Below are 20,044 nucleotides of genomic sequence, written 5' to 3'. Positions count from 1 at the left end.
ATAGACAGCTTAGTAATAGTAACAAATTATCTGCCATTTAGCTCATGATTAACAACTACTTTGACATCCATGCACACTAGACACAGACCACATTTTCAGTTAGTTCAAATTCACTGATTAAAAAATGAAACAGACATACTGAATCACTAATGCATTCCAGAAACTATATATTTAAAAAGCAGATCTGCCTGGCATTTATTATAATAAATGTCATATATATATATATATATTAGATATATAGATATATATGTTATACATAATAAAATATATATCTATATATAGATATATAAAAATAGATATATATAATATATATGTATTTTAGACCCACTTTAAGTGGTATAGATGAGAAAAACTTTCATGACTTAGGTGCAATTAAATATTGCTAATATTTGATCCATTTTGCCATGTTCTTTCAAAGTAAAGAAATAACATTCAATACTTACATGTCTGCCTTCCTCACCAGGATGACCGGGTAACCCATCAAAACCCTTCTCTCCCTGAAAAGACAAGAAGTCAAAATAAATAACTTGACCTCTAAATTATTTGTTTCTCAAATCTATGTGAAATAAAAATTGTTACTAATAGATACCTTTGTCTCACAGAGTTGTCATTTTATAGAGAATCTACTAAATATCAGGCACAATGTGCAGAGATGTACAGAAACAAATATTCTTGTCCAGTGTTACAGTGAAAACATGCGTACCTGTTTGTCTTCATAGTCAGTATATCAAACTATTCTTATTTTCCAAAATCCCTTCTTAAGTCATTCTGTTGTAAAAATCCAAATCAAGACTAGTTTCTAGTTAAAAGCTTAAGGAAAACTGTTACTCTTAAAGAAGCTTTCAACCTTGTTTTACAAAACATCAGTAAGCAAAGGTCTTCCTGCCTATCGTATTCATGAGAAATGGTTGTTTATTTCTGTGTGACTCCACTGTCCAGTTTTGTTTTGTTTTTTACTTCTTCTTACACACCAAAACACACAAACCATTTCCTCTCAAGGAAGTTTGACTTGCCATGTTACAGTCAGATGTGTCTATTTAGTCTAAAAGCTGGTCAATAAGACCTGGAAGGCATATTTTATTTGTGATCAACAAAGATATAAAAGTCATTATGACCATCTACTGAATTCTTGCAAACAGAAACAGCAGAGAAGTCAAAAAATTAAAGTACTCCCATCTTTGGCCTTAGAGGCACAGGCACAAGCTGCAAAGAAACACATCAAGAAGCTCCCCAAACTCGATTTTCTGATTCTCCAATCTGTCCCTGTTAATGAATAACAACATGACAGGGAAAAATCTAATGCTAAGGCATGATTACAATTTATTTTTCAAACAGTAATTATAAACTTTATACTATTCTAAATTTAAAAGATTGATCTGCAAAACCCTGAAGAGCTCACGCCAACAACCTCATGGAAAATCTTTCAAAGAAAACATGTAAAAAGATGACACAAAGCCAGCGGGTGTAATTTAACCTTACCTGTGTGTTTGTGATTATACCCTCATTATAAAACTTCAATCCCTGTGACTATGGAACCTTGCCAGCCCTGAATATCTGAGGACCATTTCTAACGAGATATTCTCCCTTAGAAGTGTTAAGTAGTAATTTTCCTCTTGATTAACCTAGAGTTAACAGAGATGCAACTCTTTTCTCAGAGTTTGATGCTGTAGAAAAGAGTGTTAGATGGGAAAGAGGTATTTACTACTGTAAAGAAAGCAGATGTTGGACAAGTGAAAATATGGTAGAAAAGTGAAAACTCCTGTACAGAGGCAGAACTTGTGACATTATTTGTCAAACGACCACAAGAAGGTAGCATAATATGGTGGAAATCATGTGAGACTTAGAGTCAGGGAGACAAAGGGGCTGAACTCCCAAATGCATCTTCACAATGATGCAATTTTGGGAAAGTGATGTCACCTCTCTGAGCCTCAATTTCACACATATAAAATAACATCTACCTGAAAGTGTTTGTAAGGGGGGTAAAATTAGAAAATGCTGTTAAGTACATAACAGAGTCTGGTATGTAGTGGGTACTAAAATATTGTCTCTCTCCTTTCCCCTATTCACATCTGACAAATTCTTACCTTCCTCCCAGAACTCCCATAATCACCTCTGTACCCATGCTCTCCAAAACATTTTGCATATATATTGCAGCATGTTCTTTCCACAATTGTATCCTGAAAAACAGATCCATATCACATACTATTTTCTCATCTGTGTTAGTCTATATCACATTACACACTAAGAAGACAAAATTCTCTCAATGTTTTTAAAATTATTGTAATTAATAGAACTTAGCAAAGGATGGCGTTTTTAAAAAGTACTTACAAGTTGCTTCAGTAAGACGCTTGGGAGGGATTGCAGTGTGATGCTCAGAGGTTGCTTATATGCAAACCCTCTGCCAAATTCCAGCTCCTGGAGCTCTTCTAATTTGTGGACACCTTCCAGGCCAATGATTAGGAGTCCAGAGAATCCTTCACAATTTCAACAGGTAGGAGATTATGTTCATGTATTTTGAATGGCCTATCTTTGTCTCAGCCCTACATATTCATCCATCATTCCACCATTCCCATAGACTTCACTTGTTTTGCCTCAAACTGCATTTTGTTACAATTAAAACTAGTTTGTGGCATGCCTTCTTGAAGAATTGGTCTGATACCTTTCAATCCCACCAGCTGAAAGTTAAGCAGAAACACAAAGGACTCACACGGCTCTCTTATAGCCCCCATTTTGTCATTTCACAGATGGTTTTCAGCCCTCGTTGTATTAAATTACTTCCTTCTAAGCCTATCCCTGAAGTTGACTTTTGGTTTACACTTAGAAATTGTGGCAGTCACTGTGACTGTTCACAAATATGTTGGCTCCCCTTCTTAAGGGCACATGATAGGACTGCACTTCTTCAGTCATGTTATCAACACTCATTGAGCCTCAATTCCTTACCTGTAAAATATTATCTATCTCATGAAAGTTAGAAGTGACCATATGGCTCACTCTAGCTAATTAAATGCGAGAAGAAGTGACATATGTTAATCCCCAGGAGAAATTTTAAGAGTAGTACACAATTTGCCCCATTTCCTTTCCCTTGCCACAGAAATTACAAAAACAGCTGTTGGGATATACCCTCCTTCAGTCTGGGTTCTTGAACGGTGAGCAGGAGGCAAAGATGAACCACTTCTTGCTACTTTAAGTCACTGAGATTTGGAGGTTGTTATTGCTGTATAATCTAGCCTATCCTAACAATGCAGGCATTAAGAGATCATCTGGATTTGTCCACAAAACAAAAATACAAATGAACAAGGGTATTTTGGAAATTCAACTAGAAATCACCTTGTTCGTCGAATTTCAAAACAAATATTACTGTTAATAGTTTGAACAGTAAGTTCTTGGCACATACACACAAATCAGCTTTTTGCTATGGTAAACAAGCTGCTTGAAAATTGTGTGGTTAAAAGTTGTGTACATATTCTTAATTATTCCTTAAAACTAAATTCTTTGAAATGGAATTTCTGATCTAGCATAGCATGTAAGCAAAGTTTAGTCTCTTGCTGCATACTCCCAAATCCCCTCCAGAAAACATGCAACAACTTAAACTTCCAGTGGCAATCTATGCAGTGAATTAAGATGGGAGTAAGCTGTCATAAAAAATATTCTAGCACATGATTAACCAATGGAAAACATAATCCCCAGCAAAATATGTTGAATATACTCGACTGAAGAGGAAAAGGGGTGAAAGGAACTTGAACAAGTTGCTGGTTGTTCATCCTTAGATTGCTTTAGAGCCTTTACATGGCACAAAGTGGGAATGGTGAGAGCCATAGTGCACAGCTGAACAAGTTGTGCTGCGCAAGAACACCCATCTGAGAGAGCTGATGCATGGCCAAATCCAGCCAGCATACCCCTCACCACCCAGGAGCCCAATACACTTGCATCCACGCAGTGTATTGGATGTCTTTCTCTAGTTGCACAAAGATGCCGTATAGACTAGCAGCAGGAACTCTTGGAGATGGAGAAGGAGGAAGAATTGAGAGCAGAGAGGGGAACTACAATGCAAAGAGCAGGGCCCAGCTTTAGACTGACTCCAGAGTTAGGAGAAAACAACATATGGACCCCAGGTTGGCCTAAAAGAACAAACAGCCCCTCTCACTATTGAAGTAGGAGGTGTACCTTCAAACTTCCACCCTCAAAAGCTAGACCAGTCTGAGTCAGAAGACCCCTGGTCAGTATCAGGGACACTGTTGAAGAAGGCAGAGAGTCTCAGCCCCAAAACATCCTCTGGCCCATACGAAGAAGGAGACGGGGCATCAGCCTCATGAGCACTGAACCCCACACACTGGGTGAGCACACAGGAAGCTTCATAGAGTCCAGTGCCATCTGGAGAGCTGAGTGCCTCGGTTCCAGTGGGAGGAGGGAGGCCCACACTGGGCAACCCTATGCACTTACCTCTGCTGTGGAGAAACTCCGATGTTTTTTCAGTCTCTTTAAATCATCATCCAGTCCATCTGTAAACACTAAAAGAACCTGTTGTTTATGAGAAAGGGGGTTAGCAGAGCCAGACAAGGAGGGAGGGAGAAAAGAGGAGTAGGAAGGAGGGAGGGTGGGGAAGGAAGAGAAAAGGAAGGTAGCAAGAGAGTGAGAGCAGGCAGGAAAAGGGAAGGGAGGGAAGAGGAGGGAAGGCAAGGGAGAAAGGGAAGGAGGGAGGAAGAAGGGAGGGAACAGAGGGGAAGGGGAGAAGGAATGCATAAAATGGATATTATAAATTGTACATTTATTTAAAATGCAAGAGTGAGTTTTTCTGGTTATGCCTAGACTTTCACCCTGTTTCTTTTTACTTATTCTTTTATTGCACATTCATCTTTATTTCAACCTCCCCATCCCCCTGAAAAAAAAGAGGATTTGAATCAGCTGAACTTATTTAAAAATACCTTCCAAAAATGCTTACAATATTATCCTTATCAACCAAAAATACCAAAATATTAGCAGAGAGGTGTGTGTGCATGTGTGGTGTATGCAGTGTGGGTGGGGGTGGAGGGGAGGGGATGTGGGGGTTGGTTATTGCTATTTTCTGTTATACTTTGTAATGTATTTTCTACAATTGAAATGTGCTTATTTGCTCATAAGAAATTTTTAATTTAAAACAGGAATAAAAAGTAAAACATGGATGATATTAGTCAAAAAATACATCCATTAGATGCATGACTAAAGGAAAAGATAAATGTAAGTTATGAAGTTTGGGGATGTCATTTCCTAATAAACATCACATAAAAGCTTTCCATCTCTGTGGGCTTTTGTGAGTATATAGTTCAGAGACAGCAGAAGGGAGGGAGAGGCTTGAGGGGTGAGCTGTACTAAATAGCTGTCACTAAAGACAGTTCAAGATGCTGCCTGGAAAAATAGCAAGCCTACTCTAAATGGTAATGAGTGACCATAAAAAGCTAAGGAGTCTTAAAACACCATCCAAGTTGTCTTGGAAATGAATTTATGTTATGGAGGAATATGAATCACTAAACTGTGGGCAGTTTGAGAGCAGGGACTTTATTCTTATATTCCTACTAGCATTATTGAGCATAGAATCTCTAGCGCTTAAAAAATATTTGTTGTTGAATGAAAACACATCTCTTGTTGGTTCTTATTGGGTAACAGTATGGTTTTCCTCTGTGTAAGATCACCAATTAAGAACAATTTAGTTGGCCTCAGTCACAAAGCCTTGTCCATTCTACCCTACTTGATGGCTCCATAGCAAGGGTTCTCAGCATTTATTACCTTTACTTTAGCAGAAGAGAGATGAATAGCATTATCTCCCAAGGACTGCAAAAAGTTCACATCCATATTGTTATTCTTGGCAGCCTGATGAACCAAGAATTTCTGGATGATCTCATAACTGTATTTTTCAAAGTCTGAGTCAAAGATAAGTTTGCCATTTGAGCCAGGAACCAAGTAGCGGAATCTTGGGTTGATCTGATCAGGAATGCCACAGCTGATGTTAGAAAGCAAAGCCAACTGTTGCATCAGCTCTGACAGTAACCCTTGAAGCTTCTGCTGAACTTGCTTTGAATGAGCTGAGATATCAATTCCTACAGACAAATCCAGGTTGCATCCTTTGAAGGTGAAGAAAATAAAATTAGTCATCTGCAGGTACATAACTGAGCCCGGAAGATATCAGCCAATCTAGCCCTAAAAGACAAACCTGCCAACCCACAGTAGTATAAGCTAAATAGTGGTAGTTTAAGTTTTGGGATTGTTTGTTACACAGCAAAAGCTAACTGATACAATACATACTGTTTCATAGTTTTATGCCTCTACAGATCCTATTCCCTTTGCCTAACGTGTCTTTTCCCATCTTCCCACTCCAGTCTGGTCCTTCAAGTAGTAGTTCAAGTGCCTGCCCCACCCCACTCCCCAAGCACTCTCTGGTTCTTGTCCCTACCTCCTCATGTTAAGTTATTAAATGCCCCTGCATGTCCATTGTTAACTTTACTTGACCTTCTTCCCTACTAAACAAGGATTCCTTGATAGTAAGGACTATGCCATCTAATTTTCCAGTTGCCCAATACAGATGTTCATTAAATGTTTGGTAAATCAATGAAGAAACGCAATGAAGAAAAATCAAAAAAGAAAATATAAACGAGCCTTGAGTCTCTTTCAACAATAACTGGAATTATTTCCTTCTTCCCTGAAAATGTTTTTCCTCAGTCACCACCCATGCCTATACCTTGTTTTAGCAGCATGGGAGCATATTAGAAAATGTCAGGAAAAAAATCACTCTCAACTTTCTGTATCTTATGTCTAAAAGTATTTAAGCCCTCTTGGGAAGGTTTTCTCTGGAATTCGAAGGCCCATTAATATTTCAGGCTGTACCTATACACTTACCAGTATATAATAAAATTATGCACAAAATTCCACTATACATCAAAAGTTGATGGTCAGAGACACATCTGAGTTAGAATCTGGTTGGATGAATTAAAATGTAACAATCATAAAAGGGCACCTATTAATTACTTCTGCACAACAAGTATAACTTAGGACTGTCCAAGGCAATCCAGGACATTCAAACATTTTCTCCTTAGACCATCACACACTAGATTATATGATGATGTAAGGATCTGTGTCTGTAACAGAATCTGTATACCTGTATCGGAATCTGCAAGAACAGAACTGCAGATGGGGAGGAACAATTTGAGGGAAAATAAATATGTAGTAGACCATTCACCATGGACACTAGCTTAAAGTTTCCCAAAAACCTGAGATCAGAGCTGAGCCATGAGCATTCAGTCCCCTAAATGTCATACACCACGCTAGCTGTTAAGATATATTTCTGTAATTGCCAAGACAGAAAATGCCTTCCTCTCCTCATTTCACATAAAATATCTTGGTTTGGTTTGGCTTTTTAAATATGTAATTCAAATTTATAAAAATGAGCTTTCACAGATATAAATCCCATTTCTATATTGGACCTAATTTCAGAAAAAAAGGAATTTCCTTTTTGTAGTATGGCATATTATTCCAACATTTCTAATTCACATTTTCACCAGGAACATTTCCAGCTGGCTCTGTTCTATAATCGACAAATGCAAGAAGCAATTTCCCTCCCTTTTAATTGAGAGGATTAAATCTTGCCAGGTAATCTCTAAGGCCTTTTTCAGGCTTATGATTCTAGAATTCTATCATTAATTAGAGTCTAGCCCTTATTAAACTGTCTAGCTAATTTCATCAAAAAAGTTAAATACAAAGTTGAAGATAAACATAAATCCTAACTTACTATATGGGGAAAATAAACTGAAAAAAGAAGCTAAATCCTATATCTCTTCTCACCAGTGTAATATCTACCCACATATAAACAAAAAATAGGACTTTGATGACTAAAAAAATCTGAACTACTTAATGTAGGACATACCATAATTCATGCTTGTTTTTAAAATAATTGTCTATGTGCATTCTTTTCAAATGATTTTCAAATTTGGCTAGACTACTGCAAAGTAGTTATATTTTTTAGTCAATATAAGCAAGATATTAATTTAATGTCCTAGAAAATTAGACTTCAAAGATTTGGTGGAATGCAGGGTTCTCATCTTAGTCCTCCAAAATTGAGTCTCTGTTTCCAAAATAAGACCTGGCCCAGGCCAGTCACAGGGGCTCAAACCTGTAATCCCAACACTTTGGGAGGACAAAGACAATGGATTGTTTGAGTCTAGGAGTTCAACCAGCCTGGATAACACTGGGAGACTCTGTCTCTACATAAAATTAAAAGAAAAAATGAGCCGATGTCCACTCTCCTGTGGTCCCAGCCAGAGGTGAGAGGATCGCTTGAGCCTGGGAGGTTGAGGCTGCAGTGAACTGGAATCATACCACTGCACTCCAGCCTGGGTGACAGGGTGAAATCCTGTCTTAAAATTTAAAAACAAAACAAAACAAACAAACAAAAATCTTGGCCCAAGTATGGCCCTAGTTTCTCATAGAGAGGTTTCATAGGCATACATAATGCTTAGTGGTCGGACTTTTGACACCAAACTGCTGGGGAATTCAAACTCTGCCTCTATTATTTCCTGTCTATGTTTCTTAATCTCTCTCTGCTTGTTTTTTCTTAATCTGAAATTGGGTATCATAATGATAGCGCCTGCTTCACATGGGTTTGATGTGCATGTTAGATGAATGTATACCATCTAATACATTAGAAATAGTGCTTTGCATTCAACCTTCAGTTAAAAAAAAAAAAGGAAAAAGATAGTGCTACATACATAATGGAAAAAAACAAGTAAGAATCTTAATTGTGCCCCACCTGGAGCCTGCCCTGCCTTTAGAGTGCCAGTTAGATGGAATAAAACGTGTCCTTTGCCGGGCGCGGTGGCTCACGCCTGTAATCCCAGCCCTTCGGGAGGCCAAGGTGGGCGGATCACAAGATCAGGAGATCGAGACCACGGTGAAACCCCGTCGCTACTAAAAATACAAAAAATTAGCCGGGCGAGGTGTCGGGCGCCTGTAGTCCCAGCTACTCAGGAGGATGAGGCAGGAGAATGGCGTGAACCCGGGAGGCGGAGCTTGCAGTGAGCCAAGATCGCGCCACCGCACTCCAGCCTGGGCAACAGAGCGAGACTCTGTCTCAAAAAAAAAAAAAAAAAAAAAAAAAAAAAAGTGTCCTTCTTACTTAAGTTTTCTATTACTTGTAGGCAAAAACATCCCACCTGATAAGAGGATTTTTCTTAAAATACTGCTTGTTATCTCAGACTTGTGAGAAATCAAGTAAAATAAAGGATGAGAAAGTGCTCTATAAATGTCAAAAGCCCATATTCTGCCTCCCAGCGGAAGGCTGAAGGTGGCAGGACCTCATCAAGAGGCACACAGTTAAGTAAGAACATAGAGGTGAGTAGCCTCTTCTTTTCAGCCTAAAACTACCAAACAAACAAATCTAGATCCAATTAAATGCACATCTATTTAGGGACATAACAACAAAATGATTTCCTTGTACACATGTTCACTTGAAGGAATTTCCAGCTTTATGGGTTCCATTACATATCCTTTGATATAATTCCATACTTTGCTATATTATACAAAGTTATACCATTCTATCACATCCTGTGCTATCCTGTACTATACCATACCATACATATTGCATTTCACTATACTATGCTTTATTGTGCTTCATAGTACCATACTATACTATACTATACTATACTATACTATACTACTACTCAAAGTATGATGAGGACCTGCAAAATCTGCATCACCTGGGAGCTTGTTAGAAATGCAGAATGCTGATCTGCTGAATTCAGAATCTGCATTTTAACAAGATACCTAGATGATTCAAATGTATGTTTAAGTTTGGGATGCCTTCAATCACCTACTGAAAGGCAAGTCTTGGGGAAGAAAAGCAGACCCAGACTGTGAAAAGGAACAACCCCTGTCTTTGCGCTTTGCAGCTTTGGATAAAAACTTGAGGAGATGGAACGGGATTAAGGATGACCTTGGTCATATGGAAGAAGATTGGCAACAAAGTAGACAGACCCCTGTACAGAGCCTCATAGAGAAGACACTGTATTCTGTTTCATAAGAGAGACTGTCTAACTGACATTATTCTCTGCTTCTATTTCCCTCTTGACATGGCCAAACCTTCAGCACATTGTGTTTACACATTACAATCTGATTTTGCCTATGCTGTAAGGTACAAAAGGAGGAGTTATGAGGACTTCCTAGAGACGGAGTTCTAAGAAGCTTCAGGCCTTCAGAAGCCAAAGTGATGACAACCATGGGAATGATTAAAAGAATCCCCAGGGGAAGGTGAACAACAGCGTCAGGAACTCAGGCCTTACAGGGTGATCTGCTGCTCCCCTCCTTGCCTAGTTAGAAGGATCATAGTTTTACTTTATTAAGAGAACCTATAGCATCTCTAACACCTACGATGAGCTTGTGGATCAAATAGCATTTCTCTGTCACTCACCTGGTGGATCACAGACCTTAGAAAGAATTTCCTTCTCCAGGTTCTGCAGGGCCTCAAAATTTACATCATGGTACACTTTGTCCTCGTCATTAGTGATCCCCAAAAGCTGTGACTTTTTGGCTTCTCCCACCCCAATGGCAAAAATAATTATGTTTTTGTCCCTGAGGGCTTTCGCTGGTATGATTACATTATCTTGGGCGACCCCATCGGTGATCACAATCAAATATTGTTGAACACTGGGTCTCCCTCCTTTTGAACTGTCAAAAAAAGGCAGAGTGAAATTCAGAGCTTTCCCAGTGCGATTGCCATCCCTCATCTGCTGAACATCAAAGATGGCACTGTAAATGTCCACCTTTGAGGAGTATTGGTTGAGCCTGAATTCTTCCTGGGGGATTGAGCTGAACTGCAAAAGGCCAATTTGAATTCCATCAGTACCAATATTAGATTGGTTCACCATGCTCGCCACAAATCTTTTCATCTTTTCAAAGTCTTCTGAGGAGATAGATTCTGAACCATCTATCAGGAAGATAATGTCAGCTTTACTAGTCTTACAGGCTGGAGAAAAAGGAAACAGAACAGAACATTCATTAGGAATCTGAAACCAAAAAAAAAAAAAAAGAAAAGAAAGAATCTGAAGCCAATTAATTACAAGTCCCCAGGGACAGTCTGGAATGGCATATACACAACATGAAAATATTTTAGAACGGAGTGGAAGAGGAATTCGATGAAACAAATATTCTGCAACCCAGCAAAGTTGCTCTGCAATTCAGAGTAGTCTCAAAATAAGACACAGCTGTATGATAAATATATAAAACTTGACCATCTTGCTTCATTCTAGGTTGTGGTCACTTTGAGTGTCCAATACTAAGCTGCCAACCAGTGAATCCATGATCAGAGAATGAAGCTGGCTGGGCGTGGTGGCTCACACCTATAATCCTAGCACTTTGGGAGGCCAAGGCAGGAGGATTGCTTTGAGCCCAGGAGTTCAAGACCAGCCTGGACAACACAGCGAGATCCTGTCTTGGAGGAAAAAAATGCATAAAAGAATGAAGCTTATTTAAATAGATCAGGTACATATTCTTGGAGAGGTGGGAAAGGAGATTGAAGAAGAAAAAGTCTTACCCTCTGAAGAGCAGATGTCCCATACCACTTCTTTTTGGATGTCCTTCAGTAAATCAAACTCATACACAAAAAATATCTTGTCTTTAGCTATTTCCTTAAGCTCATCAATGTTAGCTTCTCTTACTCCAATGGCATAAATGATAACTCCATTTTCCCTCAATCTCTCTGCAGCCTCAGCCACTGGGTCTGAAGATTTACCGTCAGTGATGACTATAAGATATCGAGCAACATTGATTCGGCCAGTGTCTGCAAAAACCTGAGTCATGTTGTTCAAGGCCTCACCAGTTGCGGTGCCACCTCCCCCCTGCTGGATGTTATCAATGGCTACCTTCAGCTCTGCCACACTGGGATGCTGGCTGAGGATAAATTGACTTTGAATTTTGTCTGAGTACTGAATGACTCCAAACTGTACTCTGTTGGGTCCAATCTGGAACATTTGTATCATTTCATTCATGAACGCCTTCATCTCAAGAAAATCTGGATTGATGCTGCCAGACCCATCAATAAGGAAGTAAATATCTGCCTTTTCGATGTGTACACAACCTAGGCAATAAAAAGAAGCAAGAACCCATCATAACAGTATTTGAGATGGTGAAGAACCTGAGCAATTGATCCCAATCTTTCCTCAGTACTCATTGTTCCCTTGACAGCACCTGTGACTCTGCCTACGGGTACTCTTTGGCCAAGAGCATGATCAGCTGGCACACTAGGAAGACCAGAATGCCTGGGAGTGAGTCTAGAAGCAGCCACCACCCAATAACTCACAGATGTTGGTGGATAAAGACCCCAGCTCCCTTGTTCTTTGCATAGAACTACTCTAAGGTAAGTCCTGCATGGTTTCCCTGAGTCTCCAGTTGCCTGTAGCAATAACATGTAGGTTACTCCTCACCCCGAATTGGTTCTTAAATCTCTACTCTCCTGTCAGCATCCCCTGGGATCACCACCCAGATAAATAATTTGCATCCAAATCGTTGTCTCAGGGTCTGTTTCTGATGAACCCCACTTGAGACATGAAGGAAATATAACTTGACATTTCTCAAATGGGGAAGTTAAGGAAATGAAAGTAAAATCAGTGCACATTTGAAGCTATGAATTGTTTCAGATTCCATTATTCTCTGCCTCCCATCCAAGTTGTGCTTTTTAAGGATATGGGCAAAAGTGTGTACATCCTAAAATTTAATTTAATTTAATAACTTGACTTAAGTTAATTTAAAACATTCTCTATTAAATGAGCCTGAATTAGGAAACAACAGATGCTGGTAAGGCTGTGGAGAAATAGGAATGATTTTACACTGCTGGTGGGAATGTAAATAAGTTCAATAATTATGGAAGAGAGTGTGGCGATTTCTCAAGGATCTAGAGCCAGAAATACCATTTGACCCAGCAATCCCATTACTGGGCATATACCAAAGGAATATAAATTATTCTGCTATAAAGACACATGCACGCATATGTTTATTGCAGTACTATTGACAATAGCAATCACATGGAACCAACCCAAATGTCCATCAGTGACAGACTGGATTAAGAAAATGTGGCACATATACACCATGGAATACTATGCAGCCATAAAAAGGAAAGCGATCATGTCCTTTGCAGGGACATGGATGAGGCTGGAGCCATCATCCTCAGCAAACTAATGCAGGAACAGAAAACCAAACACCGCATGTTCTCATTCATAAGTGGGAGTTGAACATTGAGAACGGACACTGAGAGGGAAACAGCACACACCAGGGCCTGTTGAGGGGTGGGGGGTTGAGCGGCGGGAACTTAGAGGAAAGATCAATAGGTGTAGCAAACCTCCATGGCACACATATACCTATGTAACAAACCTGCACATTCTGCACATGTATCCCATTTTTTTTTAGAAGAAATTGTTTTAAAAAAGATCTGAATTAAATGAGTCACTTTGTGTTAAAGCCCAGCCTCCAGGGCAAGTGGCTCTACATTTAATCCTGTCTCCTTTGTTACTAGCATGCTTGGCCCCCTTGCATCTCAGTTTCCTGATCTATCAAATTAGAATGTTGACAGCTACTCAATAAGCTTATTGAGAGGAGACAGTAATATCATGTAAACAGAGCAGAGTTCAGTATTAAAGATGTAGAGTTAAGAGTAGCTGGTGTTTTGTTTTTGTCATCTAGTAGATTCCTCTAAAAAAAAAAAAAAAAAAAATTTCTCCAATCCCTCTCTATAAGGACAGCCCAGGCTTGAGTTGTTAATCTCTGGATTCCCTTGACCCCAGGAAGGGCCTTTTCATTTTCTTGGCTGAAAGGTAAGTGGTCTGAGGTGAGAATTAGGCTCCCCTGCTCAGGTCTTCATGTGGGAGGACCTGGGTCCATGCAATATGTGGGGCATACTTTAAAAACCCTTGTTGTTTATATGAATGAAATTCAAATGTAATTGGGTGTCCTATATTTTATCTGGTAGTGCTATCCTAGAGGGGCATGCATTGGAAAGGAGTGTAGCTTAGAGCGGGTAGAGAAAGGAGTCATTTACCCCATGGTAAGTGTATGCTGAATTCTGGAGAGTAGGGGGAAGTTGTGGAAAAATAAGGCAAAAACCCAAACTTTGCAGGGACCCAGCATCCACTGGTGACACAAAGATGGCTGCCCTGCATCAGAGAAAAGGACCACTGTGCAGGAAAGGGCATCTCTGCAGCCAGCCCCTACAGGAGCAGCCCAAGGAGGCTTCACTATAGTCCAGGGCCCTTTGATTGTCAAGAGGAGCTGAGGGCCCTAAATATTGCCTGCACTGTACATTCTTGTCAGTCTTAGCAGATTGGGGGAAAAGAGAAAGAGAATATTTCTTACAGTCTGGAGATTGCTGAGCATTCACATCAATCATACACATAAAGTGCTTAGCAGAGTATCTGACACATGACAAATGACCAATAAATGGTAGATATTATGATTATTGTGATCATCCAAGACAAAATTCTGGTAAAATCATCATAGCTTCTATTTACCTCTAGGCTATCCCCTTCCCCAACCCTTCTAGACTCTGGGCTGCTTTTTCTGGTTGCAAGTTTCTTTTTAGCTTCTCTGCAGTATCAAAACAAAAAAAAACAAACAAACAAACAAAAAAAAAAAAACGAAAACAAAAAACCTCTCAGCTCTTCATACTGTGAACTAGTAGTGCTCCTCTTCTGTCCTTCTCATGTACAGAATATAGGCAGGTAGGCATACGGAAATGAAACTCACATTCAACAATTTTGTTTCTCATTCCCAGAACAGAGAAAGGAACTAAAAATATAGGTCAAAGAGAAAGATAGAAATTTGCTTAGATGTTTCAAATTTCTAGACCTCAGCACAAGTAATCAAGAAATTACCAGATCACTCAGTGTTTGTTTAACAAGAAAAAAAGCTCAGTGATTTTCCCTTGAAGACATGATTATAGCCTTGAATTTTTACCTCAATTATGTACATTTCAACGATTCTAATTTAAATCTATGATTCTAATTTGAATCTAAGAAATACTAGCATGGGTACATAAAAATAGATAAGAAGACAGACAGACGCAAAGATTTTCATAACAGCCAGTAAGTGCCAAATCTAGGATTTAAAATTTGAGCATTTATATGCCAAAGTACATACGCTTAACCACTATGTTTTTTCTGGCGTGTGTGTTTTTTTGTTTAACTGCATATGTAGTAGGAACTCTCCTGAGCAACCTCCACTTTAGTGACTCACCAGATAAACCAATGTTCTCCCTTTCCTTTGTAAAGCATGAGTGATACTCACATAAAACACTGAGTGCCTGAAGTTCCGCTTCACCCAGTGAAAGAACAAGCTTACCAAGATGAGCGGGTTTGTCCCCAGCTTGTTTATGGTAGTCTTGTTGTTATAATTACATAATTAATCAAATATTGTGCAAATAAACAGGATTTTAGTGTGAGTAAAAGAGGTTTATTGCATCTATGAAAACCAGTTTAACTGCTTAAAAAAAGACTCAATAAAAGAAAGTTGTTTTTAAAAAAATTGCCAGTGTACTAGATAGCATTACAAAAGATGGCATTTTTATGATTATAAAAATCAATAGCTATTTCTGTTTCTGTTTTGAATTGTTTCAAAAGTCTTTCTCCTTTAAAGAAACTGAAACGAAATTATTGATAACATAATATTGGATAGTTTATAAAGAAAATACATTAAATCCAATCAGGAGGGCTCATACTCAAAGAAGCCTTGGCCCTATACCAAAAGATTGACAAATTAACATTCATTTATATATATTAAGTTAATTTTTTAAATTTCAAGTATGTGAGAAACAATAATTTCTGAGAAGAAAATAAGTAAAAAAGAAAATAACATTTTAAAAATTCAAGTATGTTTGTATCCTTTTTAAAGTAGTTGCCTATTTCAATGACTTAAGATTTGATCAGTCCACATTCGGTTCCTTAGGGCTTCTACTGTAAATATACACAGCTCTTCATCAAACTGTTAAAGCAGAAGGGGGCCAGGCATAGTGGCTCACACCTGTAATCCCAGAGCTTTGGGAGGCCAAGACGAAGGATCACTTGAGGTCAGAAATTCGAGACCAGCCTGGGCAACATAATGAGACCCTGTCTCTGCAAAAAAAGAGTTGTGAAATTAGCTGGGCATGGGGGTGCATGCCTATAGTCTCAGCTACTTAGGAGGGTGAGGCTGGAGGATCACTTAACTGGAGGAGTTCAAGGTTACAGTAAGCTATGATTGTGCCACTGCATTCCAGTCTGAGTGACAGTGTGAGATCAAAATTTATATATTTTTTAAAAGGGAGGAAGGATAAGATAGGAGGTGCTAGAAATGTTGCCTTTTTACTTCGTTTGCTCCTGCATTGTTTGGCATCAAGCTAAACAAAGTTTCTGTTTCTGGTTTTTTAATAAATTGACTTCAAAATCTTTTCTTTGTTGGAGGATAGAGGAGATGGGTACATGGAGCAACTAAAAAAACTTAAGAAAAGCTTTTTATTTAAAAATATCAAATTTGGAAAAGACCCTCCTACCTTCTTGTAGGGGATAGCTCATCAAAAAAGGGAAACTTTACTGTCCACCATCTCAGAGCAGAGCTGGTTTATAAGCTTGCTTCGTACTACGGAGAGCTGCAAAAAGGATTCCAGGGGGAGTGAATACTTCCAATGAGGATATGATGCTATCTTCTCCAGGTCCTTACTCTCTGAGACATTCTGGGTGCCCACTGCATAGATGGTGACGCCTGCCCTTCGGAGGTGAGAAGCGGGTCTAGATACACTGTCTTGGGAGAAGCCTTCCGTGATGACCACAGCTATCTGCTGCACACCGTGGTTGGACCGGCTACCCTTCTCCTGAATGAAAACCTCGTTTCTCAGGAAATCTAATGCAGCACCAGTCTTCGTCCTTCCTCTTCTTTCGCGGTAGGTTAATTTGTTCAAATGCTCCAAGATTTTGGCTGCATTCTGAAATGTGTCCAGTGAAAATTCGAGTCGTGGTTCCTCACTGTAGAAGACCAAGCCAAATCTCACAGTATCAGGATGAATGCTTAAAGAACTGACAATGGTCTTTAGGAAATTGACAACTTGTTGGAAATTGGGTTGCCTAACCCTGCTAAATTCCTCAATGAGGAATACTAAGTCAGCCCGGATAGCAGTTGTGCATGCTGCAAACAAGCAAAATCAGAAAGAAGGGCTTTAGCATAAGAACAGAATAATAGAGACAACATTAATATATAAAAGCTGTATTATGATATATTTTATATGTTACATAATATATTTATTATTATAATTACAATAATATATATCATATGAACTTATATTTCTACATTTTAGAATTCAGTAGAAGCCTTTATTTGGCATGACAGTCAAAGAACATCACAGGGTTCATACCTATTTCAGAAATTCTCACATGGAAGAGTATTCACATCACTTGCAAAATATTTAAATATATGAATATCGACAATAAAGTGCTTCAAGATTGCTTTTCAATTTATCTAAGTCCATCAGAAGAATCTGAGTTTTGACTAATTTTTCTTCATTTTTCTAGTTTCAAGAGACTCTGGGTCAAATTCTCATTTACAGGCCTGAAACCTCCTAAAAGATGAAAATTAACTGTGGCTGTTAATTCCTAAACGTTTCTCCGATCAATGTCATGTCATTTTAACAGAGGCAGCCTGAAATGTTGCAAGTTTCTATGAAAAATCTTTATCCAAATATTAGGCTAGCTGGCTGTTTCATTTTGCTACAGAAGAACCTTCCCTTCCACTTACCTCGTATGAAGGAATAAAACATAAACTTGCTGCCAAGAAGAATGCAAACACCACTCTCTCTATTTGAAACAGTGCCTATTGCAGGGAAACCCACTGTGTCCACATAGTGTCAAGGTCCATATCTGCTTTGATCTGTGAAAAAGGAAATCTCCCTAGCAGAAAGCCAAAACCATACATGCAGAAGCTTGAAACCACTGTGTAAACAACTGAATATTGTGAAACAAGGTTTAGGGGCAACAGAATAACCTTTTAACTTTCTCTTTTGTCTCTTGGTGTCCTGAAATTTCCCCTGTGGTCCTTTTTCATAAAGAATCAAAATTCAATCCTAGATTTTAAAAGAGGATGTTGTCCACAATTTTAGCAAGTCCAAAACACAGACTCTAGAAACTCCAGACATCTTTCACATCTCCCTTCCTTCACCTTCTTGTACCAAGTGCTGTTTTTCTCCTTTCAGATTGTCTTCAGGATTCCTTCCTTTTCCTCATTATCAGAGTCACCCTTGGGCTGGGCCCAGACATCCTCTCCACATGGCCAGATGACAGCTCAGCCTTAAAGTCCTTCTGAGTCTGAGGTGCCATTTGGAACCCAACTTGCCCCCTAAGGTTTCCTGAAAGACTGGTCATGTCATATTTCTTGTTTAAAAGTAATTTCCAATTACTTCTAGTGTCTTTGGGATCCTGTATTCAGGGTCTATCATACCTAATCCAATCTCATCTCACTAATTCTATACTCTTCCACTGATCCAAATTAGCTCCATTTTTAAACTTTCTTCCACACTCATTCAGACCATTCCCATTTCCACACCCTTACCAGGAGCGTAGACCCCTTACATGGTTCTTCCCCTTGCCCAGAGTACCCTCCTTCCTTCTCCTATGTATTAAAATAACACCTGTTATTGAGGGACCAGCACAATTCCTTCCAGCTCACATCTTCTAGTGTGCCCTCCTTTTGTACTCTCTATCTCTACTTAATGTAGTATCTCCATAAGATGCTTCTTAGTTCCTTATTACCTCTGTTTGGATTTTCCTCTTCTTGTCATATATGTGTTTGTCTTTTTTCTGCCCATAAATTTCCAAGGACCCCAGGCTCTAGATGTTGATAGGTCTGGGCAGAGGTGTGACAATTCAGAGAAAGGAAAAATTGGCCACTTCTAGTTGTAGGGCTCAAAGGATGCTTCATCAAGAGGGTAACTTAAGAACTGAAGGGTAAATTTTGACTGTGGGCATCACAGGCTGATATTATAGTATATTCAAGAGCAGAGACAGAGGTGGGAAAGCATGATATACATACAGCAAATGATGAGTAGCTCAGCTTGGTCGGTGAATAGAATGTGTACAAAGACTTAGCAGGAGATAAGGCTCAGTGGTTCTCAGCCAAGAGTGGTACCTATCTACAAGGGATGTTTTGGAAATGTATGGGGATGTTTTGGATTACCATAATGATTCAGGGATGATACTGGCAGAAACTAGGGATATTAAACCTCTGACAATGCACAGGACAATTGTACACTGTGAATTGTCCTAACCAAAATGCCATCAGTATCTCTGTGTCCACATAGTGTCAAGGTCCATATCTGCTTTGATCTGTGAAAAAGGAAATCTCCCTAGCAAAAAGCCTAAACCATACATCCAGAAGCTTGAAACCACTGTGTAAACAACTGAATATTGTGAAACAAGGTTTAGGGGCAACAGAATAACCTTTTAACTTTCTCTTTTGTCTCTTGGTGTCCTGAAATTTCCCCTGTGGTTCTTTTTCATAAAGAATCAAAATTCAATCCTAGATTTTAAAAGAGGATGTTGTCCACAATTTTAGCAAGTCCAAAACACAGACTCTTGGATGCCAACATAAGGAAGCACTTTATTGAATCTATGGGGAGAAACCTGAGTGCTCCTTCTCCTGGAAAAGGTATATGGTAATTTAGATTCTTACTCAGAAATATTATCTCCTTACTCCTTATTCCATGGGAAAATACACTTTTCTACTCTACTCATTTCAACATAGCCATATGACTTGCTTGAGTCAATGAAATGTTAGCAGATGATGGAGCAGAGGTTTGAGAAACACTTATGCAATTGTTTTCTCTCTGGTACCTCTGTGATTACCAGGAGAATACGCCCAGACTAGCCTGCTGATCCCAGGAATAAGATAAGAGATATGTGGAGCAGAGCCAAACCTAGATCAACCAACACCCAGACAAATCCCAAATCTGTGAAGAAGCCCAGACAATATCAGCAAAGCCATTTGTTTGGGCCCAGCCAATATCAGCTGTTCCTCAACC

General features: G+C 39.1%; 1 protein-coding gene across 1 annotated transcript in view; it reads right to left on the bottom strand.

The window, feature by feature from the left end:
• LOC111539442 (collagen alpha-4(VI) chain-like) overlaps positions 1-20,044 on the bottom strand; it is a 101,035-nt gene that overhangs the window by 72,637 nt on the left and 8,354 nt on the right. Inside the window, 10 exon segments of the mRNA XM_023207245.2 lie at positions 444-497; positions 2,085-2,177; positions 2,329-2,474; positions 4,441-4,470; positions 4,473-4,518; positions 5,761-6,095; positions 10,430-10,984; positions 11,552-12,094; positions 16,532-16,547; positions 16,580-17,160. Coding sequence (XP_023063013.1) covers positions 444-497; positions 2,085-2,177; positions 2,329-2,474; positions 4,441-4,470; positions 4,473-4,518; positions 5,761-6,095; positions 10,430-10,984; positions 11,552-12,094; positions 16,532-16,547; positions 16,580-17,160 — 2,399 coding nt within the window.

Source organism: Piliocolobus tephrosceles, chromosome 2, assembly GCF_002776525.5.
Source record: "Piliocolobus tephrosceles isolate RC106 chromosome 2, ASM277652v3, whole genome shotgun sequence".
Classification (NCBI taxonomy): Eukaryota; Metazoa; Chordata; class Mammalia; order Primates; family Cercopithecidae; genus Piliocolobus; species Piliocolobus tephrosceles.
The sequence above is the reverse complement of the archived record's forward strand: the minus strand, read 5'-3'. Positions and strand labels throughout refer to the sequence as shown.